This window comes from Triticum urartu, chromosome 5, assembly GCF_003073215.2.
Source record: "Triticum urartu cultivar G1812 chromosome 5, Tu2.1, whole genome shotgun sequence".
In the NCBI taxonomy this organism is placed as follows: domain Eukaryota; kingdom Viridiplantae; phylum Streptophyta; class Magnoliopsida; order Poales; family Poaceae; genus Triticum; species Triticum urartu.
Window position 1 is genome coordinate 564,383,961 of NC_053026.1, and position 26,127 is coordinate 564,410,087.

The following is a 26,127-nucleotide window of genomic DNA, read 5'->3' on the forward strand; positions in this document are numbered from 1 at the left end:
ACGGGGATAACATGCTACCTCACTGATGACGAGGGCCCGCATGTCATATCCATCCCCTTCCCGTGTTCCCGCAGCCGGCGAACTGGCGCCCGTGGAGGCGCTAGGTAGTGGAGGCCCCGCCACGGCCGGATAGGTCCCAGCATGTGTCGTGCCGCCGGCCATGTGCGTAGGTCCAAGAAGCCAAAGCCAAGTTCTGGACTCGGCGCGTCCACAGAACGGCCGCTCCCAGTCGCCGACCTTGCTTCACGTGCCGGCGCCGCTCAACTTGCACAGATCAATCAAGCTACTGGCGTGCAACTTGTTACGTACGAGAGCTAACTTTTGACAAAATCCATCCACCTGCTTGCCTAGCTCCGAGCTTCCATTGCTCTCAAGGAGCACTTCGAGCACGCGCATGTACCACATAGTGGCCAACGATGTAATTGCTGAGGGACTGGAGCACGAAGCCGAGCAGGTTCGTGTATCCATTGTACGTGTGCGCCGCGTCGCGCACCTCCAGCCGGCCATCGCCATGGCGGAGGTCGTCCGCACGCGGTCCGCCGCATCGACCCAGCGGCTCGCCGGCCACCTCCACACTCCATCGCGGATCATCCCTTGGCAGCTTCGGTTCTTCCTCTCGCGTTGCATCGCCAGCGCTGGCGCCGGCCACGTCGTCCTCTATTGGAGCGGACCTCCATGGATGCCCCTACACCATGCGGACCAAAAAAGACGCCAAAACCGGAAGCCCTACATCCACGCCTTCTAGCGGTACAGCCGGCTCTGATTTCACGAGAGACGGGGAACTGCGTTGGCGTCGAGCGACAGGATGGTCGGGAGAGAAAAATTGGGAGGAGAAAGAAGGTTGAAGATAGATATGACAAGTGGGTCAGTGTTGTCCGTGAGAGTAGCAATTTGTGTTTTTTTTCTGACATATAGAAAACAGGCACAGGGTTTAGAATAGACCGGGATCGACAAATTCAGAGTGCCAATTTCCGGGATTCATGGTTCAGGGTTCGATTTATCTTTCGTCTACAAGTTTGAGGTTTATTTTAGACTTTTTCCTTATAAAAACCAAACCAAAATATGTTCCGCACGACCGCACGGGAGATCGAACCAGCGACTAGAGGAGAGCACTTCGACGTGCGTAGCCACCCCAGGCACCACCTTTGTAATCCAATAAGGATATTGTCGCTTTATATCATTTCCGGCAAATAAGAAAAAAACTTAACGAAAAAAAGATGACTGTGGGAATCGATCTAGTATGCTAACCTGCACCCGTGCATGCCACACCGACCGAGAACATTTCATGTTTATAATAAATAATTAACATTTATGTATTGAAATTATAATCATGCATTATAAATAATATACACAAATATAATAAATTTCATTTAAAAATGTTCATGTAATTTCAGAAAATAGTCACTTATTAATTTTAACTATATCCATTTATTTAAATTAAGAAATTTAATAATTGGCTGCAGTCAGGGCAGCCCATTTCCCACAAATTAGTCTTTTGTCTTTCTAGATATTTGCAAGAAGGTAAGGAATATATAAATTATAATCACAGTAATAACAGTTAGAATATTTGAGTGTTTAAAAAATATCATACAAGTAAATGAAATTAAAAAATGTTCATTTTTTAAAATCACGTATTTTATAAAAGAATATTCATAAAACAAAACAAAACATTTTTTTATAATTTAATAATAATAATTTGAGTGTCTGGAGTCTGGGGCACACTAGGCTCGTATTTATTCTTTTACATATTTTTATATTGAATTTTATTTATAATATATGTATTTTTAGATAACACAAAAACTTTATTTAAACAACTTTTTAGAGCAACATAAATTTCTTTTAATAGATGAGTAATTTATTACAGTCGTGAACATTGTTTAACTTATATGGGTGTTTGTTTAAATATATAAGATATTTCTAAAATTACTTTTGTAAATATTGTTATATTTCATAATTTGATTATATGGACATAATTTATATTAATAAGTCAATACATGAACATTGTTTAAATAACATTCTCGGTTGGAGTGCCACACACGGGTGCCGGTTTGCATGAGGTGGACCAGGAACCCTTTTCTTCGAAAAATATGCTGAGTGGGTTTTTACAGAAGAAAAATAGGCCACAAGGCTAGTCCCCATTTTCGTCACTAACGGCAGTTCCCGTGCCACACTAGCGTGCCTTGTCATCACCATTTTCGTATCCAAACATGTTTTGTATCGTATATGCACGCTCGTGTCAAGTTGTGGCACCTGATCAATATATGCTGCAAATTTTAGCACTAAAGTGATTTCTCTCGCCAAGTGTAAGCACAAGTGATGTAATTGACACTTCTTTAAAGGGATGTGTATGCAGGGAAAATGCTCGACGGCTGATAATGTAGCAAAAAGAGGTCACATCAACCTATGTGCCATCTCTGCAACTTCTATACATAATAATGGCTATTTCTTTTGGCGGTACGTCACAGAAATTACCCTTATAGTTGCAAAATATATATTACCCACTAATGCCATCTATAAGTGATAAAAAACGTTTTACACAGGGAAATGCTCTGCCTGGGCCAGCCCATGCAGTAGGACCTCCTATACTGCGCTATGTGCGCTGGGAGAACACGCAACGTGCCCGTTTGGGTCAACCCATGTCCGGGGTGCCTGCTTTGTAAGTTTCCTTTTTTATTTTTTTATTTTCTGTTTTCTTTTTTTCTCCTTTAAATAATTAGGGACTTCAAAAAAAGTTCAAAAAAACTTAAAATATGGGAATTTCGAAATAAAGTTTTTAAATAAATCATAAAATGTTTGTGAATTCAAAAAATGTTCACCATTTTGTAAAAAATGGTGTCGTTATTCAACAAATATTAAAAATGTCCAAAACATTGTTTGGGAAATAAAAAAGTGTTCATGAATAGAAAAATATCCTAAAAATAAAAAGTAATTTCGTGACAATTTATTCATTCATAAAATCTTCACTGATTCGAACAATGATCATGCATTTCAAAAAATATACGTTAAAACAAAAACTGTTCGTGAATTCCAAAAAAAATTCCACCAATTTCCAAGAAAAATGTTTGTCCATTCTATAGATGTTTGCCGATTCAAGAAAATCGTTTAAAAATGCTCATAATTTTTTTAAATGTTTGCAAATAGTATAAAATGTTCATGAGTTCATAAAATATTAATTTTTTTGTAAAAGTATTCATGAATTTGAAAAATATTCATGATTTCAAATATTTTAATGGTTTAAAAAATGTTCATGATCTCGAAAATTGTTCATGATTTCACGAAATTGAGAGTGATACTGCATCTCGATGATGCAGCGAAATGTGGTCATGGCCATTGGAGATAATGATTTTTTTCCCGTTGCAACGCACTGGCCCTTTTGCTAGTAATTACTTAAGCCCGGTGTCAGTCATTTTACCTTTTATCTCAATGTGCGTTTGGTGCTGGTGTTTGGGGTTTTTTGCATCACAAGATTCGATTTCCCTTTCATCATCATACCAAACCTTGCTACTGAAAGCTTAATTGAATGGTGGCTTAGCTCTTTGCAGGATGCGCCGGCTAACCGCAAGAAGGCTTTTTTTGTGCTCGTCATGATCGTTTGATGGCATATTTGGAAGTAGAGGGACACTTGCGTTTTCGAACAGAAGGTTGCTTCGTTCTTGATGGTATGCAAATATGCAATGGCATTGTCAAAGAGATAAACAGCTTGATCACCGCTGTGGTGCGAGCTGAGGGGAGCAATCTACGCTGGCACTGGGGGGCGTCGTCTCTTTGCTTTCTGTGTTTTTCTATCTGTACAGTCCCTAACTTGTAACTGTACCTGTAACAGCAACGTACTCCGTTTTGTCAAAGCAGTGTAGGGCTCAATTTGAATTTGTCTCTAGTGGTTTACTGTATTTACATGATGTCTCCTCAGAGTTTGGATTGATTAGCATTGACAATGATTTTATTTACAACTGAGCAACTCCAATAGCTCCCGCATCCTTCAAAAAGGTTGCTGTTTACGAAGAGCTGAGGCAAACATAGCCCTCCAACAGCCATCGCCACCAAGACAGGATCTCCCCTGTGAGGCACGTCGTGCACCGCATCCTGGCCATGCTGGCCGCCGCTGACGGCGCCACCCATCGGTGAGCCTCCCTGCCGCCGCGCCTCCTCCTCTGACTGACACCATGCCACCACCATCACGCGCCAACCACCGTCTCTATGGCGAGTTGCACCGGCATGCCGACCCGCGCCAGTGGTGCACTATTTGAGCTAGACTTTTTTTAATGAAAAATAGAAAATAAATATTTTACAGGAACTGAGAAAAGTAGGTTTCAGACAGCTTCCCCTAAATTGTATTGTCATCCCACAAATGACTTTTACGGGGAGTTTATTAGGGGAGCTATTGGCGTTGCTCTGGGCCCTACTAATGTTGGATTGGTCAACTTTCTCCCCTCCTCCTCCTCTCTCTCTTTCTCCATACTGAAGCTTGTATCCAGAATTCGTATCAGCGGCAGCTGAATTCCAAGTGGGTAGCTAACAAGTTAGTCCGAGTTACCAAAAGAAGCTCTATTATTTTCCGTGCAGGATCTATCCCATGAGGTTGTAGCCTTGTAGGTGTAGATACCTTCTCTTGGATAAGTTGTCCGGATCTTCGTGCCCTTGCCATGCTGACAAACTCTGCCCTATCCAGCTCAAGGTTTCGTCTTTTGTGTATCACCTATCTATTTCATCAGTTTTTTGGTGCGAGGAAATTAACCTGATACCAGTGAACCATGATTAAGTAGACTGGCTGTTGGTTGATATCCAAGAGGTGATGAGCCTGATGAGTGAACAAAAGGGAGTAGGCCAGACCCCCCTAGGGCGTAAGCATTTCTTGCTATCCAAAATAAGAGGTCAAGCCAACTTTGAATGTGGTTAGTAGCTATATCAGTATTAGATACTGAATCCTATTCGCTTTGAGAGCCCCTATCATATATCCTCTCTATCTATAGATGGAGAAAGACATGCTTGATTTGAATTGGGACAAAGAAGAAAGTCAAAAGCAGGAGGTAGGTCAAGTGGTGAACCGGTGAGGCGGAGTGACCAGGTTAGGAGATCCAGTAGTTCTGGGACGGCCATTTCCACCTTAGTTTGTCCCACAAGACGAGGGGGGTTGTGTGTCCTCAACGAAGAAATACAACCTGAAGAAGCACACACGTATGTGTGAGCTTCAGAAATTGACTTGATTATAAGTTGTAACTACTCTCCCAGTCTCCCTCAAGGCATCTACATTGCTTTAAAACACCAGGTACAACTCACAGAAGCACGCACAGGACACAAGATTATCCTTCCGGTCTGCAGGGATGGACATGGGCATGTGTGTATACGAAGGATAAGAGGCTTTTGTTTCTATTTCAGAAATGAATAGGATCTAGAGGCCTTATTACAAGCTTGTCGAAGCCCCCACCCCGCACCATTGAGCTACAACAGTCAAGGGTTGCACTCCCCATAACACAAACACTTACTCGATAGGTTGTTCTGATGCCTCCTAATCCTAAGTCAAAACTACACATATTTTTGAGACATTTTCATTGAATTTATTGTGTGAATGATATCTGGCCATGACCCATAAGCATTGTCCCGACATATCATTGGGAACTCTTCATTGTATTTTCCTTTCATACATATAAACACTTCAGTATCGAGTGTTTCATTGAGTGTAGAACGAAATCATAATGAAATAAGTGAAGTTTCTTGCAGAATATGTGTAGGGGAGGTTGGGTATGGGAATATGTGAAAAAGAGGAGATTTTATAGAAATTAGATTCCATGAAGAGATGGTTGGTTGTATAGTACATACACAACAATGTGCAATTTTTAAAAAGTGAGTACTACGTTAGAAATAACTTAAAGTGAGGTGTGATTATAGTACCATGCTCTATTATTGTATGGGTCATTATTATCTTCCATATGTTTATTGTTTGCATTTCATGAAGGAAATATGCCCTAGAGGCAATAATAAAGTTATTATTTATTTCCTTATAATCATGATAAATGTTTATTATTCATGCTAGAATTGTATTAACCGGAAACATAATACATGTGTGAATACATAGACAAACAAAGTGTCACTAGTATGCCTCTACTTGACTAGCTCGTTAATCAAAGATGGTTATGTTTCCCAACCATGAACAATGAGTTGTTATTTGATTAACGAGGTCACATCATTAGTTGAATGATCTGATTGACATGACCCATTCCATTAGCTTAGCACCCGATCGTTTAGTATGTTGCTATTGCTTTCTTCATGACTTATACATGTTCCTATAACTATGAGATTATGCAACTCCCGTTTGCCGGAGGAACACTTTGGGTGCTACCAAACGTCACAACGTAACTGGGTGATTATAAAGGAGCATTACAGGTGTCTCCAAAGGTAGATGTTGGGTTGGCGTATTTCGAGATTAGGTTTTGTCACTCCGATTGTCGGAGAGGTATCTCTGGGCCCTCTCGGTAATGCACATCACTTAAGCCTTGCAAGCATTGCAACTAAATGAGTTAGTTGCGGGATGATGTATTACAGAACGAGTAAAGAGACTTGCCGGTAACGAGATTGAACTAGGTACTAGAATACCGACGATCGAATCTCGGGCAAGTAACATACCGATGACAAAGGGAACAACGTATATTGTTATGCGGTCTGACCGATAAAGATCTTCGTAGAATATGTAGGAGCCAATATGGGCATCCAGGTCCCGCTATTGGTTATTGACCGGAGACGTGTCTCGGTCATGTCTACATTGTTCTCGAACCCGTAGGGTCCGCACGCTTAAGGTTACGATGACAGTTATATTATGAGTTTATGCATTTTGATGTACCGAAGGTTGTTCGGAGTCCCGGATGTGATCACGGACATGACGAGGAGTCTCGAAATGGTCGAGACATAAAGATTGATATATTGGAAGCCTATGTTTGGATATCGGAAGTGTTCCGGGTGAAATCGGGATTTTACCGGAGTACCGGGAAGGTTACCGGAACCCCCCGGGAGCTAAATGGGCCATGATGGGCCTTAGGGGAAAAGAGAAGAGGCAGCCCTAGATGGGCTATGCGCCTCCCCCTTCCCCTAGTCCTATTAGTACTAGGAGAGGTGGCCGGCCCCCTCTCTCTCTTTTCCCCCTCCGCGAATCCTATTCCAACTAGGATTGGGGGGGGGGATCCTACTCCCAGAGGGAGTAGGACTCACCTGGCGCGCCACACCTTGGCCGGCCAGCCTCCCCCCTCTAGTCCTTTATATACTGAGGCAGAGGCACCCCAGAAAGACACAAGTTGATCCACGTGATCTATTCCTTAGCCGTGTGCGGTGCCCCCTGCCACCATAGTCCTCGATAATACTGTAGTGGAGTTTAGGCGAAGCCCTGCTGCTGTAGTGCATCAAGATCGTCACCACACCGTCGTGCTGACGGAACTCTTCCCCGACACTTTGCTGGATCGGAGTCCAGGGATCGTCATCGAGCTGAATGTGTGCTCAAACTCGGAGGTGCCGTAGTTTTGGTGCTTGATCGGTTGGATCGTGAAGACGTACGACTACTTCCTCTACGTTGTGTCAGCGCTTCCGCAGTCGGTCTGCGTTGGGTACGTAGACAACACTCTCCCCTCTCGTTGCTATGCATCACATGATCTTGCGTGTGCGTAGGAAATTTTTTGAAATTACTACGAAACCCATCATTTCATACTCCAAAAGAAAGCTCATGGAGCCTTGTGAGCCAGATGCAATGTTTTCGCTACGTTCAATGATTTTGTCATACATGCCTCTTTGGTTCATAAGAAAACTCGATAGGAACACGAAATATGAGATTTTCATTTCATGGCACTACTCATTCATCCAGTTCAAAGGAATATAGTTGGAAAATTGACAATTTTTTTAACTGATTTGAATGAAAACTCATGATTTACAATCCGCATGGACCTCTTTTAAGAATTCTTACACAAGATGTACAAAAAGTCCCGACATACCTCTTTTCGGAATTCCTACATAAGAAGTGCAAGAACCAGATCTTTAGTATCACACTAGCATCCTAATAATATTTTCTCATGTGGTTGACTTCAATATGACTGCGTGATAACCATGTTTTCTCTATTCAAGTGAACTGAACATCTAAATTTGTAAAATGTTGGTGTTTCCTAATACTTTGTTTTACTATGCATTCATATCATATTATTGTGTTCTATGTATTCTTGGATTTCAGAATCCTGCGAACCATTTCCTCGAGAGAAAAAATATCTCATAAACCAAGGAAGCCCTAAAATTCAACCGTATGATAAAATAGGTAAACAAAATCACAAGCATACTTGTCATGCAGCGTAGCTAGGTCAAGGTATCTAGTCCATCTAGCATGTCGAGCAACATTTTCACCTAATTTTTGTCAGACTTTCATATTGGATCGTGTGCATACTAGTTATGCAGAGACCGAGTGTTACTCATAATACTTTGTATCCACTTGATGCTACATTTTGAGATAATAAAAATCGCCCTTTATCAAAGAAGATGGATGGATGTGTCCATACAAGCATGTAGAGACAGGAAACTTGTTACCTTCTTGGAAGAAGAAGTTGGATTGTTCATATTTTATTAGAAACATAGTGTAGATGCAGATGCCAACATACATGCATATACACTCACCTATAAATGCATGCATGCACATCCTACTCCTATGAATGCAGTAACACATACCCTGCCCCTATGAGCATATCCGAGAGACTGAGTCAGTGGGTCTTGAGATTGACTGAAGTCTGTGCCGATGAACTACAATGATTTCGGATTCCTCTCCCTGGAAATTAGGCAATTTATCGATAGGTATTTACAATGCCTTTCAATCCTAAGTCTACACCACACATCTTTTCCATGCATCTTCGTTGAATTTACTAAGTCAAAACCTATGAATGTTAACCAGCCATGGTTTGTAAGCATTGTTCAATTGTATTCTTGGAACTCTTCATTGTCTTCTCTTGTCATACGTGTACAATTGGGTATCAAGTATTTGATAAAGTTTAGAAGGAAATTGTAAAGAAATAAGTATAAAGTACCATGTCCAAACAACCTTGACATATTTGCGGTTTAGGAAACAATGACCTTTGTCTTCATCTAGATGAAATATTGGACATCATGTATCCATTTCCATTCCTATGTTTTGTAGTTTCATTCTTACAGGTAGGTTATTATGGGCCAGTCCCCATAGAAAGTGCGGGATTTTGTTGGGCAAGCGTAACATCCATAGTTTTTTCTCTCAAAATGTGATCCTACGCTGAACACCCTGACTGACGAAGCTACACCATGTTCCTAGCTTGTTTGCAACTCATAGAAGCATGCACGTATAAGTTCTCTCTCACGTAGATGTGGATGGATGCGTGCACATGTGCATGCGTATACTAGAAACTACTGCAACTCATCGGAAGCAAGTACACGTGCAGTCACTTTGGTCTAGATGGATGGATGCATGCGGACTAGACTAGTCAGATTAGAACTTTGTCAAAGTAACAAGTTTATTCTGGTCAACTACAACACTATGATATTCCTCTCCCTAGAAATAAGGCAATTTCTCAGTAGGTTGTTCCGACGCCTTTCAATCCTAAATTATATCGCACATCTTTTCCATGCATCTTCACTAAATTTATTGAGCTAAAACCTGTGGATGTTGCCCAAGCATGATTGGAAAGCATTGTTCCATCGTATTCTTGGAACTCTTCATTGTCTTCTCTTGTCATATGTGTACACTTGGGTTGATCAAGTGTAGAATGAAATCATAAAGAAATAAGTACAGTTTTGGCCGAAAGTGTATAGGGCGGCTGAGTATTGTAATGTGCAAAGGAGAGGAGATTATATAGGATGCATAATACATGGAAGAGATGGGTGGTTGTAAAATACATATGCAATTTAATGTGCAACATCTAATAAGATGAGTACTACGTCAAAAGGAAATCAGAAATAACTACATTGGGGGTGTGATTTTCCTGAGCTCATTTTAATGTGTGGTTATGATCATATATAGTTTCCGATTGATATCTCATATTCTCAAAGGAAAGCTTGTTGAGCCTTGCAAGCGAGGCACGATGGTGCAAATACACTCAATTCCTTTGTTAACCTTGTAAGATATCTTTGGTTCATACCAAAAACCAAATAAAAAACATATGAATAGGGGGAAAAAATCATACCATGGCACTATTCATTCATCTGGTTCAAAGGAATGCGGCAAACGAAAAATGGAGGATGTTTCTCTTCATCCCGATTTCAAATGAAAAAGACTCATGGAATTTAAATAACATGTACCACTTTATAGAATACCTATGCACAAAGTACAAAAACAATATCCTTAATCTCACAATAACATCCTAACTATATTTTGTCATGTGGGGATTTGTTTCTTCTCGTGCCGGGTGAATGAAGAACAAACATATTTATATTACTTTCTCCACAAGTGGATATACTCTAAACTCGTAAGCCATGTTTTTCTTCTACAATCAAGTTCGAGACACTTTGTTTGCTTTGAAGGCATATTTGTTTTCACAAAGGTATCATATATGAGATGGCTTCTTTTAAGATTGAGGAGCTTTTTAGTGCATTTCAACGACACATGAGTTTAATGCATGATTTTTTTCATATATATATATATATATAATGGTTTAATTATAGCTTTTGAAAAAGAAGGCATTGATGTAACTTGTACAACACGCCTTGAGCAATATTGATTGCATGCTCCTTGCAGTATGTGCATGCCGAAACACAAACCTTGCTAATCATGTATTAGGTTATTGAAGCATATCAATGGCCAATCCTACGCAATACTATGCACTAGGGATGACTACAGAGTAAACGATCCAGGTCAGTGGGAAAACCCCGTGTGGACATTATTGGTGACCCACATGCACTTCCTGTGACCACAAAGGACTTTTACCCGCCCAAGGCTCCAAATCTTATCACTTCTCGTCTTACCCTCAAAGATATTTGTGTCATCCAGTGAGATTTCTGAACTCCAATTTGGATGTTGCTAATAGCACGATTGCATGAGAATATCAATTTGATAGGCACACCACTTTGTGCACACGACACTCTTCGATTGGACTGTCGCCGGTGCTCCTGTTGCCTACCGTTCCTAACACATTACCACTTCTCTGTTAATGTGCCTGAGCGACAACATTCACGCACACAACTACAATTCTAGAGAAAAAGATAGCAATGAAGAACCTATTTATAACTCCATCCATGTACTGAGAATCGACACGCACAGTTATGTCATTTATTGTGTGAATGTTGAGTTGAGCTCATTATAGCACATGTGTCTGGTTTTTATTAAACTTCAGTCATTCCTTTCAAGTCACCATCACACTGTAGTGAGATCTCATTTTCTAGTTCATGCACTGCCATTGCCATCTGCTTGGCTGACTTAGCCGGTGTGCTCCACCTCACACAACTAGAGGGGAGAAGAAGGAGGAGGAAGGGCAAATTGTGATACATAGTAAAAACTACAATTCGGAGGCAGGAGGAGACGACCGGCGGCGCAGAACGAAGACCCCTCCCTATTGCCTCACGGGGCTGCGAGGGAGGGGATAGTGTCGCGTGTTTTTACAACCGCGGGGGACAGAGATGTTCCATTAGCTGGTTGGAAACCGACGCTGGCAGAAACTTCCTGATGGTGAAACAGTCAATTTGGCTCATCTTAGTTTCTTGGAGGCAGACGATGTTGGGCTTGGAAGAACCGAGTTCTCCATAATTAAACAATGTTTATTTGGTTCACCCAATCCACACAAATTCCAGCTAGCAATAATCATTGGTAACCAGTTTACCATAGAAGAGACAAGTGTGAGTTGAGAATTTACAGAGCTATAAGTTAAAACTGCTTTGTTTGACATGGCCTCAAATAGAGCCCCCCGACCTGATAATATTCCTGTTGAATTTTATCAGGTCTGTTGGGAGATAGTTAAGGACGATATCATGGCCCTTTTTGACCATTTCCATCAAGGAAAGCTTGATATTAAACATCTCAATTATGGGATTATTACCCTTCTGCCTAAAGTGTCTAGTGCTGAGAGAATTCAGCAATTCAGGCCAATTCTCTTGCTCCGTTGCCCCTATAAGCTCATAACTTAAGTGCTCGACCGTAGGGTTGTTGTATATGCTGATAAGCTAATCAGCCTCACTCAGAATGCCTTTGTGAAAGGTAGGAACATCATGGATGGAGTGCTCTCACTCCATGAGTTTCTCAACTATACACATGCCAAGAAAAGAGTGGGGATTGTTCTTAAACTTGATTTCGAAAAAGCCTACGACAAAGTAAACTGGGATTTCCTTCTCGAATGTCACAAAATGCGCGGCTTTAATGAAACTTGGTGTGGATGGATTAAACAAATCCTATACGAGGGGACAGTTAGCATCAAGTTGAATAACTGCACAGGCCCATACTTCCAAAGTGCCAAGGGGGTTCACCAAGGGGATCCCCATTCTCCTTTTCTGTTCAACCTGGCTGTTGAATGCCTCACCAAAATGATTAAAAACGCCCAGAAAAATAAGCTGATCACGGGTTTAGCATCTGATCTCATTCCTGATGGGGTAGCTGTTCTGCAGTACGCAGACGATACCATCATTTGCTTGGAGGATGATATCGATAAGGCAGTTAACTTGAAGTTGCTACTATATTTGTTCGAAATGATGTCTGGGTTAAAAGTTAACTTAAAGAAAAGTGAAATCCTCACTGTGTGGGGGGAGGGGGGGATGAAAATACTGTAAAGAAATACGCGGAGTTGTTTAACTGTGAGATATGCAGCTTTCCCATTAAATATTTAGGCATGCCTGTGAGCTATACAAACCTAAAAAACTCGGATTGGGAGTTCATTGTGAGCAAGTACTTGAGGAGATTCGAGGCCTGGATAGGTAATGCGGCCTCGATGGGGGGGAGACATACCCTGTTAGATTATGTGGTTACACAAATCTCTATGTATCATATGTCGATGTGGCTTATGAATAAAACCTTTATTGAGAGATTGGATAAGCGCAGAAGGAGATTTTTCTGGCAAGGGTGTAATAAGAAAAAATATACCACCTTGTGAAATGGAGTAGAATATGTAGATCCAAGGAGAAAGGAGGTTTGGGTATCAAGGACCTGCGGAAACAAAAGATAAGCCTGATGGTCAAATGGTCGTGGAAGCTTGAAACACAAAAAGGGCTCTAGCAGGATATTGTCCGAGCCAGATACCTTCGCAACAAAACTGTCGCGGATGTCACTGCCAGATTTTCTGACTCACCTTGCTGGAAATCACTGCTCAAAGTCAAAAATATATATATGATGGGCAGGAAGATAGACACTAAAATGGGGGACATCACTAGGCTGTGGAAACATTCGATTAATGGGTCTCCTGCTATTCAGGAATAATTCCCTCAGTTGTTTGACATTTGCAATTTCCCAGACTGTACTTTGAACAAGTTGGCTGGTGACAATGCCAGTTCGTTCTTTAGACGCAGGCTTACCCCTGATCTGCTTAAGAAGTGGTAAGCGTTGCGATCTACAATAAAAACATTCCCCTTGCAAAAGGTGGAGATGGTGACAAAGTCTTCTGGGGGCTTAACCAGAACGGCAAGTTTACTACTAGATCTGTGTACAAATTGCTGGAAAAACCCCTTGCTGGGTGTAACTATAAGTGGATATGGAAAGCCAAACTTCCTCTCAAGATTAAAATCTTTTTATGGCAGCTATCCCAAGATGCGGTACTCACAAGACAAGTGATGAGGGAAAGGAAGTGGCCAGGGAATCCTTGCTGTTCATTCTGCAGGGAGGTAGAAACCTCTAAACACCTTTTCTTCACTTGCCCCGTTACTAGGGTGGTTTGGAGATCTATTGGGGCTGCGCTGGGCACTGATAAGTGCCCCAATAACTATTGGCAATATTTCGTTTGGTGCAGTAAATTTCTTCCTGGCAAAGAGACCTTTTATACTATGGGCTTAGCTGCTACATGTTGGGCCATCTGGTTGGTGCGTAATCGGGCCACTTTTGAGAAAAAACAGATTAAAACTCCTTTTGAGATTATTTTCTCCCTTTGTTTGTTTCTGTTATACTGGACAGGTTTGCAGAAAGGAGAGGCGGCTGGAGAGCTTCGTGCAGGTGCAGAGATGATCAGGAACGGCACGCTGCAGCTGATGAAGCTGTGTGACCCTGTCAAGCAAACGATCCAGACGTGAAGATCAGGGGCGGCCTCAGCGTGGTGAAAAATGACCCTGGCGTCCCCTGGAAATGGAGCTGGAGGCGATCCTCTCCGTCTACTCTCGTCGTCTGATACTTTTGTCTAGTCATGCTAGTTCGGGCAGTCCGATATGTGGTTTGCGTCTGTTTGGTCGTTCTTTAGTTGGCTGTAATAAACTTGATGGTAGTGTTACTAGGTTTTCGCCCCATGGCACCCGTTTCGATGGCGGGCGGATGTGGTGGGTTTCCTGGTAATGCTTGAACTCGCTCTACCCTCTTTCCCTCCTCCTGTCAACTTGAACTGGTTTGTATTTCCGCTCTTAGTAATGGAAAGGGGTAAAGCCCGGTTCAAAAAAAAGTGTGAGCTGAGAGATCATCCAAGAGAGACGGGAAGTAGAGAAAATAAACATGCCATGCATCAAACTAACATCCGGAGCTTACAAGCGAGAGACCACAAACTCGACCAACACAAGACACTACCATAGTATACAGACAGCGGTAGAGAGGGCCAAGAGACCCGACCAAACCTCAGGACGAACACAAACGGAACCCGCCCTGACGACTCCCAACAGGCTGGGAAAGGGAACAACCATGAACTGCTCTAGCAAAATAGGCATAAGGCCAACTAATGCAACGATCACTCTGAATCGTCTAATCGTTAAGGTCGAGGGTGTGCGCACACGAGGTAGAAGCAGAGGCCACAGAGCGAGCCTCGGCCTCCACCAGGACGCCGTTGAGGTTGAGGTCGTAGCAGTCTGTGAGCGCCTTGAGCTTGTTCTTCCCGAGCTATTTGGGTGTGCCCTTGAGAGGCAACTGGATCAGCAAGGAGACATCGCGGAGCTTCTTGGCCCGCTTGGAAGAAGAAGTAGAGCGCCCACAAGAGTAGCTGTGTCGAGCGCACAGCACGGTGCAAGGCGCTGATGGCCATCATGTATCCATTTCCATTCCTCTGCTTTGTAGTTTCATTCTTACAGGGCCAGTCTCCATAGAAAGTGCGGGATTTTTGTTGGGCAAGGGTAACATCCATAGTTTCTTTTGTTTCAAAATGTGATCCTACTCTGAACATGCTGACTGACGAAGATACACCATGTTCCTGCCTTATGTGCAACTCATAGAAGCATGCACGTGTAAGTTCTCTCTGGCCTAGATGGATGCATGCGTGCACATGTGCATGCGTATGCCAGAAACCAGTGCAACTCACGGAGACAAGTACACGTGGTCATGCACAGTCTCTTTGGTCTAGATGGATGGATGCATGCGGACTCAACTAGTCACATTAGAACTTTGTCAAAGTAACAAATCTATTCTGGTGAACTACGACACTATGATATGCCTCTCCCAAGAAATAAGGCTATTTCTTGATAGGTTGTTCCGACGCCTTTCAATCCTAAGTCTACACCACACATCTTTTCCATGCATCTTCATTGAGCTAAAACTTTCGAATGTTACTCAAGCATGATTGGTAAGCATTGTTTCATCGTATTCTTGGAACTCTTCATTGTCTTCTCTTGTCATACGTGTACAATTGGGTATCGAGTATTTGATCAAGTGTAGAATGGAATCATAAAGAAATAAGTAAAGTTTTGGCCGAAAATGTATAGGGATGGCTGAGTATTGTAATTTGCAAAGGAGAGGAGATTATATAGGATGCATAATACGTGGAAAGAGATGGGTGGTTGTAAAATACATCTGCAATTTAGTGTGCAACATCAAATAAGATGAGTAATACGTCAAAAAGAAATTAGAAATAACTACATTGGGGGTGTGATTGGTCTCGAGCTCATTTTAATGTGTGGTTATGATCTTATACATTTTCCAATTGCTAAAAGGAAAGTTTTTGTTGAGCCTTGCAAGCGAGGCTTGGTGGTGCAAATACACTCAATTCCTTTGTTAATCATGTAAGATAGCTTTGGTTCACACCAAAACCAGAAGAAAATATGAATAGGGGGAAAAAGCATACCATGGCACTATTCATGCATCTAGTTCAAAGGAATGCAGCAAATGAAAAATGGAGGATGTTTCTCTTGATCCCGATTTCAAATGAAAAAGACTCATGAGATTTAAATAACATGTACGACTTTATAGAATACGTATGCACAAAGTACAAAAACGACATCCTTAATGTCAAAATAACATCCTAACTATATTTTATCATGTGGATTGATTTTAATCTGACTATGTGACATCAAAGTTTTTCTCTATTCATGTGGACCAACATCTAAATTTGCAAAATAAATAAATATATTTTTCCAATACTCCATGTTGTGCATGCATTTCTTTCCTAGTAGGTATTTTGCATATTTCTAATTCCAGAATCCTACTAACTAAGGAGACCCTAAATTTCAACTAAAAATATTCCAAAAGGTAAGCAAAGTAACATGCATGCATGTCCAGTGTCCTAGCTAGGTTACTAAAACTAGCTATTTGGCCCATTTGGCATTTTTGAGGGAGATTTCTCTAAATGGTTAATTTGTTTCTTCTCCTGCCTGGGCAAATGAAGAACAAACATATTTATATTACTTTATCCATAAGTGGATATACTCTAAACTCGGAAGCCAGGTTTTTCTTCTACAATCAAGTTTGAGACACTTTGTCTGCTTTAAAGTCATATTGTTTTTCGCAAAGATATCATATATAAGCTGGCTTCTTTTTAAGATTGGGGAGCTTTTCAGTGCATTTCAACGACGCATGAATTTAATGCATGGTTTTTCATATATAAAATGGTTTGATTCTAGCTTTTGAAAAAGAGGGCATTGATGTAATTTGTACAACATGTCTTGAGCAAGATTGATTGAATGCTCCTTGCGGCATGTGCATGCTGAAATAAAAACCTTGACGGTCATGCGTTAGGTCAGTGAAGCATATCTGTGGCCAATCCTACGCAACAATGCACTAGGAATGATTGTAGAGTAAATGACCCAGCTCAGTGGGCAAACTCTAGGTGACCCACATGCACTTCCTGTGGCCACATAGGATTTTTGCCTGCCCAATGTTCCAGATCTTAGTACTACTCTCGTCTTACTCTTAAGGAAATTTCTATCATCCCGTGAGATTTCAGAACTCCAATTTGGATGTTGCTAATAGCACGATTGCATGAAAAATTCCTATTGATATGCACACCACTTTGTGCACACGGCACTCTTCGATCATATTGTTGCCGGCGCTCCCGTTGCCTACCATTCCTAACACATTACCACTTCCCTGTTGATGTGTCCGAGCGACAGCATTCACGCATACAACTACAATTCTAGAGAAAAAGGTAGCGATGAAGAACCTATTTATAACTCCATCCATGTACTGAGAATTGGCACACACACAGTTATGTCATTTATTGTGTGAATGTTAGTTGAGCTGGTTATATATAGCACATGTGTCTGATTTTTCGTAAACTTCAGGTCACTCCTTTCAAGTCACCATCGCACTCTAGTGAGATCTCATTTTCGAGCTCACGCGCTGCCATTGTCATCTCCTTGGCCGACTTAGCCGGTGAGCTCCGCCTCACACAACTAGAGGCGAAAAGAAGGAGGAGGAAGGGCAAATTGTGACACATAGCAAAACCACAATTCAAATTCAAAGGGTTTGCTCTAGAATTTCTTGTGGGAAACCCAACCTTATCTATGGAACTCAATAAAAATCATTTGCTGAGGACAAGGCCGTTGGTACAGGCTTTCCTGAGATGGCACATAAATCGGACCGCCCGATCGCCCGCAAGATCCAAAAGGCCAGAGCAAAAACAGAGCCCCGGCCCGTCTACTAACAAACCCACGCCCGGCGACGAAGACTTCGAAGCTCGAGCCGCCCGTTTCCACACCCATTCCCACCACCGCCCCCACCGCCCGGCTCTTCCATGGACGGCCTCCAGCGCCGGCCCGCGGCGGCGGCCGCCGCGAGCGCGAGGGGCGAGGGGCAGCCTCCGGGCGGGCAGCGCGTCATCCACTGCGACGTCGAGCCGGCGCCGCGGGCGTGGCCCGGGATGCAGATGCTGGCCCTCGCCGCCGTCCTCGTGCTCGGGGGCCTCCAGTTCCTGCCGGCCACCCACTTCCGCCACCCCGCCGACCCCTCCCGCACCTGGGTCCCCTTCGACTCCTCGCGCCACCCCCAGGTACTGCCGCCGCCGCCGCCGCGTTTCGCCGGGCCCGCCCGTCTCGCTCCCGGCTCCCCCGCTGCCTACGATTTGCGCTCTTGGACTTGAGTGGGCGGAGCGATATTCCCTGCCTGCCTATTGATTTCTCCATATTTCACCCCGATTCACTAGGGCATCACTAGCATGCAATTCGTATAATTGGGATTCCCATTTTCATGATTTTTCTAACTGTTTTACTCATGATAAATGCACTTCTTTCACGGATGGGGAAATTGGGTGGATGCGATTTGGCCTCCATCTCGTGGGTGCTTGAAATTTACAGTATAGGAACCAAATGTAGGATCAAAACTAAACTTGATACTAGTAGTAGTAGTGCAGGGTTAAATTGGAATTCCTGCCTGGTGGTTTACTGTACTTTATAGGGTGTCTCCTCAGAGTTGGGATTGATTTGCACTGACAACGGTTTCGATTACAAGTTATTCCGAATTACCAAAATAAGCTCTATATTTTATTTTGCCCGCAGGATCTGTCCCATGAGGTTAAAACTGTAGATGTCTACTCTTCGATAAGCTGTCTGGATCTTCGTACTCTCGCTGTGCTGACAAACTCCACCCTGTCCAGCTCAAGGTTCTGTTTCTCCGTTTTATGTTTATTTCAGTAATTTTGCTGTGAGGAAATTAACACGATAACAGAGAGCCTTTAACTACCAGAACTTTATGGTACCTGCTGTAGAAAAATGTCATCCTGCATCATAAGATTCATGATTATTTCACATTTCCATGGACAATGGTGACTGCAAAACATAAAGTGATAAACCACCCCTTTGGTATTGGATAGTTTTACCTCTGCTCATTGCAATACTACAGTATAGAACAGAATTAATGACGTAATTGTGGCTTTACGTATTTTTTTAGTGTTTTATGTAACCAACATGTTTCTTTTACTTTTTTTTACAGTGATCCGCATCATGTATCCTTCAATTTCTTGATACCTGAAGGAGGCAATGATCAAGTGCCCTACTACAAGATAAAAGCAGTGCTACCTGATTCAAATATTACTGTTACTAGGTGAGCGCACAAATTAAAATGGTCACGTATCGTTGGAATTCTCGCGTCCTCATACTTGTTACCTTCAGCCAGAAGAAAATCAAGGATAAGCTAAATCGTGCCACTCCAGAAGGAAACTTTTTTGCGTCATTCCCCAATGAACTGTCACCAATCGTTATTGCAAGGGCTCTCTCACGAACGAGATATGTTTATACCTCAGCAGACTCAATCATAAAGGTACTATGCATATATCTGATCTATTTACTCAGCTTATTATGGGACTGCCCGAGAGATAGCCATTTGTCCCATTAAAAAATTCTGCCAGAAGATAGTTTTTTTATGTTGCTGGTCATATGGCTTGTTTGCTCTCTTAACAATTTAACTTATGATGATAGCGAGCGGTCATATTGCCAGGGTTGTGAGTTCTTTGATAAATTAGGCATAGCTCCATGGAAGATTTTGAGCACGAATATCCAGTTATTAAACACAAAAGGCATAACCTGTCACGTCCAAGTATATAGCAAAGTATGCATTTTCTCAGTATCTTCGGGTTACCTTATGTGAAATGTTGCTCCTACGTGCCCAGGGCAAAATTGAAGACCTTGTTCGCATTGATTTGGGCAGTTATGCGGTGGGTGCCTCTGAAGATTGTAGCAAGTGCCTTGGAGATTACATCAGTATGGATGTTCTGAGTGCTGTGCAAAGAACAGCTCCAAGAGGTTTGCTACATCATACTGTAACTTTTGACAAGGACACGTGCTTCCTTGATTTTGATGTGCTTCTGGTGGAGCCACGTAATATAAAGAGGAATCTCATTGACTCTATCGCCTTTTGGACCAAGGCTGTCAACCTAGCTAATCAAAGGTCAGTGACTCAGATTCTGTTCTGGGCAAAAATACCCATCTTGAGCATGTATTATAAAATCATACTTATTCACCTAGGTATATGATAACACCATTCCCATTCCTGCCAAACATCCATTTTCAGGGACAGCGTTATGTTGGCAATGACTCTGGCCTTCTATAACGATTATCTAAAGCTCCCTACCAACTGGAAGCGCGCAGACACTAACACAGACATTCTCTACTATGACGGACCCAAGAATGTTTGCGCTGAAGATGGCCGTCAGCACCAAGAAAAAGGCTCGGGCGAGATCTGGCAGCAGTACCTTGGTCCGAAGTCCGACTCGCTGTTGAGCGCCTGAAAGACGGCATTTCATCCTATGTTCTCCACCAGTGGAAGATCAGCATTTGAGATAGGGCGTTCAACCTTTCAGCTGTAGCACAGGATATAAGAGGACGCGGGTTACCTATTAACGTATCACACATACCAGTGAAAGATAGCATGTTTTTTTGTTACCAAAGGATCACCAAAATGTTGTGCTCAGTAAACTGATTTCGTTCAGGCAAGTCAAACCCATGTCTTATCTGTAGAAGAATATTTTAGAAGCATATAAGCACATCTTTTGTCTGCATTTCTTTTGATGTCAAAATGTTGAGATAAGAAGTGACACCCCCAAAGGGAAGGGACCGACGATGCGCGCTGTCGGCCCATCACGCACGCACGCGCTGATGAGCTCCAGCTCCAGGACTGAACTGCTGTTGCAGCTCCGCTGGAGACGGATTGAGCCTCCTCTGCGTCCCATCTTCCTCCACCAAGGCAGTGTGAAGAGAGCAGCAAGGCCAGGACCTCTCCCTGCAGATCTGAGGACCAAAAGGCTTATTCTTCGGGTAGCCGGTGGTTAATCCCCCTCCCCCTTGGGCTCCCATGGCAGCATCACAGAGAGGAGAAATGCCACCACCAAACGCCTGGCGCGACCCGCACGCTCCGACCAAGAACTCCACACAACTGGCATCACACCATACGCCATCAAGACAAGTCCTATACAAATACGAAGTGCTCCCTCCATAAGCTAATATAAGAGCATTTACATCACTATTTTAGTAATCTAAACGCTCTTATATTAGTTTACATCACTATTTTAGTAATCTAAACGCGGAGATGGTGGCGGCCACCCACGTCGGCCAAAATCAGTGGCGGGCGGGCACCCACGTCGACGAACAGCGACGAATTCCGGCGGTGAGCAGCGCATGACGTTGATGAAGACAGAGACGATTCCCTCGCTCCCGAGCGTCTCGGCTCGATTCCCTCCGTGCAGACGAAGAGGACGACGAGACAGAGATTTTGAGGGTTGGTTTGAGGGCACTGATCTGCGCCAGGGATTTTCGGCCTTCAAAACGATATTTTCTCAGCCCTCAAACTGGTTTTGAAGGTTGAGTTTTGAGGGCTCTGTTAGACATGCTCTTAGATCATTGTTGTACTAGCGAATCGTGCTACGGCTAGCATTCATTACTAGTTTTGGCCTCAGATTGAGAATAACCTATAGTTGGCAAGCTCATTTGGGAATTGGGACGACTGTGATCCAGCTAAAAAGCAAAGGAAACATCAAACATGGTCACCAATACAAGGTCTTGTCAAACCTCGGGAGCAAAGCACTAAGGCTCACACGGGAAGAGCGCAATCACTAGGTAAACCTATGTAGAACATACAATGGACTCAAGAACAGCTCCAACCCTTCTTCATGGCCGTGCGCCGCACCTAGAAGAAAGGCATAAATAGTATACATTTTGTGATATTTGTACAACACAATGACAAAATGACCTGAACTACAAGTTGTGTAGAAGATATGCATACCACTCCGTGTTCCCGTTGCCTATCATTCGTAACACATTTTTCCATTGTCTCTGCCAATGTGTTGGAGCAATAGTGTTGGCACTGAATTTACAATTCCTGTGAAGGTAACAACGAGGAAACTACTTGTATATGTAAGAGGTTGAACTCTAGTGTATATGTAAGAGGTTGAACTCTACTCATATTACAAGAGTTAGCGCGAGTGGTTGTGACATTTATCGCTACATGCTTGGTTGAAGGCTTGAATTTTTAGTGCCAATCATTTAATTGGCTCTAGTTATGGAACAAATACCCATTTCTCTTAAACTTCAGTTTTTTTTCCGAATCACTTGGACCTCCAGCCATCCATACTTGTTACCTCTTATGTAAAAAGAAGTCAAGGTTAAGCTAAATGTTTCCACTCCAAAAGAATACCTATTTTGATCATTCCGCGATGAACTATCAACCATTATCTCTACAACTCAACTCTTGTGAAAGAGGTATATCTATATCTCAGCAGACTCAATCATAAAGGTGCTATGCATATATAGCATCCCTCAAAAACTATGCATGTAGTTGATCTATTTACTCAAACCTATTACACACTAAATTTCCCAATAGATATATAACCATTTATCACATTAAGACTTTTCTGCCAAAAGATAATTCTCTCTTGTTGCTGGGATATGGCTTGTTCATTATCTTAATCATCTAACAGTGAGCAGCAATTGGTAATAATTTATATAGAATGCTCCAAAGTAGTTAATAATAATGTTTTGAAGAACGTGTTGTCAAGCATTTAAGCTGCCATGTCCAACTATATGCACCAAAGTAAGCATTTTATCACTATCTTTGGATTAAAGTTGAAGACCTTGTTCACATTGGTTTAAGAAGTTATGCCATCGGTGCTACTGAATAGTGTAGCAAGCGCATTGATGATTACATCAGTATTGATGTTCTGAATGTTGTTCGAAGAAGAACTCCAAAGGGTTTAGTATATAGTATATTGAACCTTATGCCAAGGACATGTGCTTACTTGATTTTGATGTGCTTCTCAAAATAGTCTGAAGAAGAATTTGATTGACTCTAACATGTTGCGGCTTAGGTTTGTCAACCTAATTAAAGTTTAGTGCCTCCATTGTTCTTTCTGAGCAAAAATATTCATCAGCAGCCACTACAGGAATCAGCTGTTTTGCCATCTGCGACGACAAACGGCAAAGGACCAGAAAGCGGACGGCAAACGTCTTTGCCGTCAGCCGCGGATGACAAACCTGCCCGGCCCTGTAAACACGGGCAAAGAGCTGATTTGCCGTCTGCTTTTTGCCAGCGGATGGGAAAGACCCCTTTGCCGTCGGTCGTAGACGGCAAAGAAGGTGGACGGCCACTACAGCAGTGTCGTCCACTGGACCCCATCCATCTCTTTGCCGTCCGCTAGCTGACGGCGGACGGCAAAGAGCTGACTGATGGCAAATAGTATCTTTGCCAAATTCCCTAAATCTAGTACTGAGCATATATTGTAAAATCACATTAAATTCACCTAATGTGTGTTATAACACCATTTCAGTGTAATCTCTGCCCAAGGTAGGAGATAAACTCACGCACACAAGATAGAAGAAGAGCACACAGGAGTTTTGGCACCGCACAACTTGTGCCTTTTTTGACTCTCTTTCTCTTAAGCAAATGAATTTGTTACACGGCCTATTAGTAGTGCACGTACACAAGCCAGTCACACCACGACTAGCTCCACTAGCCGGTACAAACTGCCACTAGTAATCCCATGACTTGGCCACACGACTCGGCCGATCTCCCCACGTCTTGGAGATAAGGACTGATTACTAAGATCACTTCTAAGCCAATCTACCAACAAACTCTATCCATGCATGTACGTGTGATTCACTCCTTCTACTATCCAGGCTTGCAACTAACTAACTCTTGGATGCAGACTCACACGCATACTTGGTGCCATACATGCAGGGCCGACCCACAGATATATGGGGCCCAGGGGCAAGATAAGAACAAGGGGCCCTTCTTGACAAACAAAAGCTAAGTCGTTCTTCGGAAGCAAAGTAAATATAGAGTACATAGCATATATTGTTGATCTTGGACTCTAAGACTGAGAATACTACTATTTATCCATCATGATAGTAATGAAACAATATAGCGCCAGAAAAGATCAATTTCCTAATTGTCAGTGGACACATCTTTCTTTTTGGCAAAACAAATAGCCTTGTCAAAACTGGTTGCAACATAAAACATTTGTGTTTCCATGAGAAATAAAACTATTGCCTGAACTTACATTTGTTTCTGGATCATCCCCGATCTACCATGCTCTTCACTCCAAAATTGTTTACTCAAAGAATAACTATCCTGCATAAGTCATAGTAAAGCAAAGCACGCTGAGTATTTCATGTTTATAAACTAACTATGATGTCAAAACATGTTACTACAGGGATCAAAAGCACCTGGAAACCGATTCATGTGGATGTTGTAGGTGGCTTATCCGTACACCATAGCAGTCAACACGAACAAAAAGACACGCCTGAATTGCCTAAATTTTCTCCCTTCTCCTAATCTCCTTCCTGAAGACTCTCTCACATTTGGATCCAATGAAAAGCAGAACAAGACACATGCAGATTTAATGGATGTACTATCTGGAATCGTCTTTGCCGGAACGCAGAGCTATTTGTCAATCAATCTTTGAATTGAGGAACAAGATTAGAAAGAAAGAAGAACAAGAGAACATGCATGTACCATCTAGGTCTCTCCAAAGTCCAGTTGGGGAGCAAGCCAAGCGTTGAGAGAGGAAGGAGTGCTGGTTGGGGAATGAGTTCACGCCGTAGCTTTCCATTAAAGGCCGGCCGCGACGTTGGAAGCGAAGAGGCACGGGAGTGGCGGCGCCGTTCTTGGAGTGTGTGGTTTGGGTGAGCAGAGGAGTCGCTGGTCCTTGATTTCCTTTGTGCGGCTTGCCTGATGGGCTGTTCCTTGGGCCTTCTTTTTTTCCGTGTATTTTCATTGGGCTAAGGCAGATTATGATACTTACCACTACCTGGACTGGGGCCCCTGCCTCTCGGGGCCCCAGGGCGGGCGCCCCGTTTGCCCGGCCTATGGGCCGGGCCTGGTATCATACATGCACAACACCAAGCTGACACCTCTAAACACGACTAACAAGCTTTGCAATGTGTACATGTGACCACATTTATAAGTGTGCACATGCTGCAGCTTCATCTACATGCAAGACTCGGAAATAAAACATGATAAGAAACTAAACAACAATGGTTAACACCAACATTCAGGTCCTGTCAAACATACATTCTCAGGGATAGCATCAGGTTGTGTTGAACCATTATGGGCTTGCCCATTCTCACTTAAACCCATGTGGGCCAGGCCCATGGCCATGACCTAGAAGAGGACATGTCATGTTAAGTTGTGATCCAAATTCATATAAAGTATAAATGCTAACTTCTGGAGCAGAGGTCCGTCGCCAGGAGGCTTGGGACATAGCGGATAAGTTCATCGTACTATATATCTTTTGTAAGCCGCCACACGAGATAAGTTTGTTTTTCTAAATCCCCGAAGTTTGTAACCTCTCCCAGTATAGTGAAGTTTCGCTAGCTGGCGTCCGTCCGTGGTTTTTTTCTCTTCACATAAGAGGTTTTCCACGTTAAAATCTTGTGTCCCTTCTGTGTTGATTTGATCTTCGTCGTTTCTTTTGCCTGTCGTATCTCTAACATGCAAGCCGCCAACTAGGGTCTGAGACGTAGCCCCCCCCCAAACACACACATATACAGGAGACAGGAAAAGTTTGATCCCCCTCAACCCCTCTTGATACAACAAGTTGGCAATGAGTTTGGCCTTCTATGATGTTTTTCTAAACCTTTTGACAAATTGGGAGCGCGCAAATGTTAACACGAACACTACTATGATGGAGATAAAAATGTTTGATGGTCATCAACATCAAGAAAAAGGCTACGGCAAAACCTAGCGCAGCAATACCTTGGTCTGAAGTCCAATTGTTAGAGTGCGTAATGGGCCTAATGGCCTGGGCTGGTGGTATAGCCCGTTAGTCTTAGGGTTAATTAGAGATATGGGTCGTCTGCTTAGGGGTCAAGTAAGCCTTGCTTGGGAGTCAAGTAAACCACTCTATA

General features: G+C 42.8%; 1 protein-coding gene and 1 long non-coding RNA gene across 2 annotated transcripts; one reads left to right on the top strand and one right to left on the bottom strand.

Annotated features, from left to right (window-relative positions):
- Window positions 1–17,894: 17,894 nt before the first annotated feature.
- Window positions 17,895–20,786, top strand: LOC125510770. Its single transcript, XM_048676033.1, has 6 exons — window positions 17,895–18,284; window positions 18,790–18,893; window positions 19,223–19,333; window positions 19,402–19,549; window positions 19,899–20,176; window positions 20,300–20,786. The coding sequence occupies exons 1-6, from the start codon at window positions 18,030–18,032 to the stop codon at window positions 20,514–20,516; spliced, it is 1,113 nt and encodes a 370-aa protein (XP_048531990.1). The 5' UTR covers window positions 17,895–18,029; the 3' UTR covers window positions 20,517–20,786.
- A 120-nt stretch (window positions 20,787–20,906) lies between these two features.
- LOC125510771 lies at window positions 20,907–24,890 on the bottom strand. The gene is made up of 3 exons (XR_007284736.1): window positions 24,445–24,890; window positions 22,007–24,349; window positions 20,907–21,910 (listed from the first exon to the last, which is right to left on the bottom strand). It is a non-coding gene; the product is annotated as an uncharacterized LOC125510771 (long non-coding RNA).
- Window positions 24,891–26,127: the final 1,237 nt, after the last annotated feature.

Bases quoted from the DNA above. Each gene is read 5' to 3' on its own strand.
- LOC125510770 (XM_048676033.1), top strand. From the start codon at position 18,030: ATGGACGGCCTCCAGCGCCGGCCCGCGGCGGCGGCCGCCGCGAGCGCG. The intron at 19,334-19,401 runs GTGAGCGCACAA...TGTTACCTTCAG, and splicing joins TCAAATATTACTGTTACTAG to CCAGAAGAAAATCAAGGATA. The intron at 19,550-19,898 runs GTACTATGCATA...CTACGTGCCCAG, and splicing joins CAGCAGACTCAATCATAAAG to GGCAAAATTGAAGACCTTGT.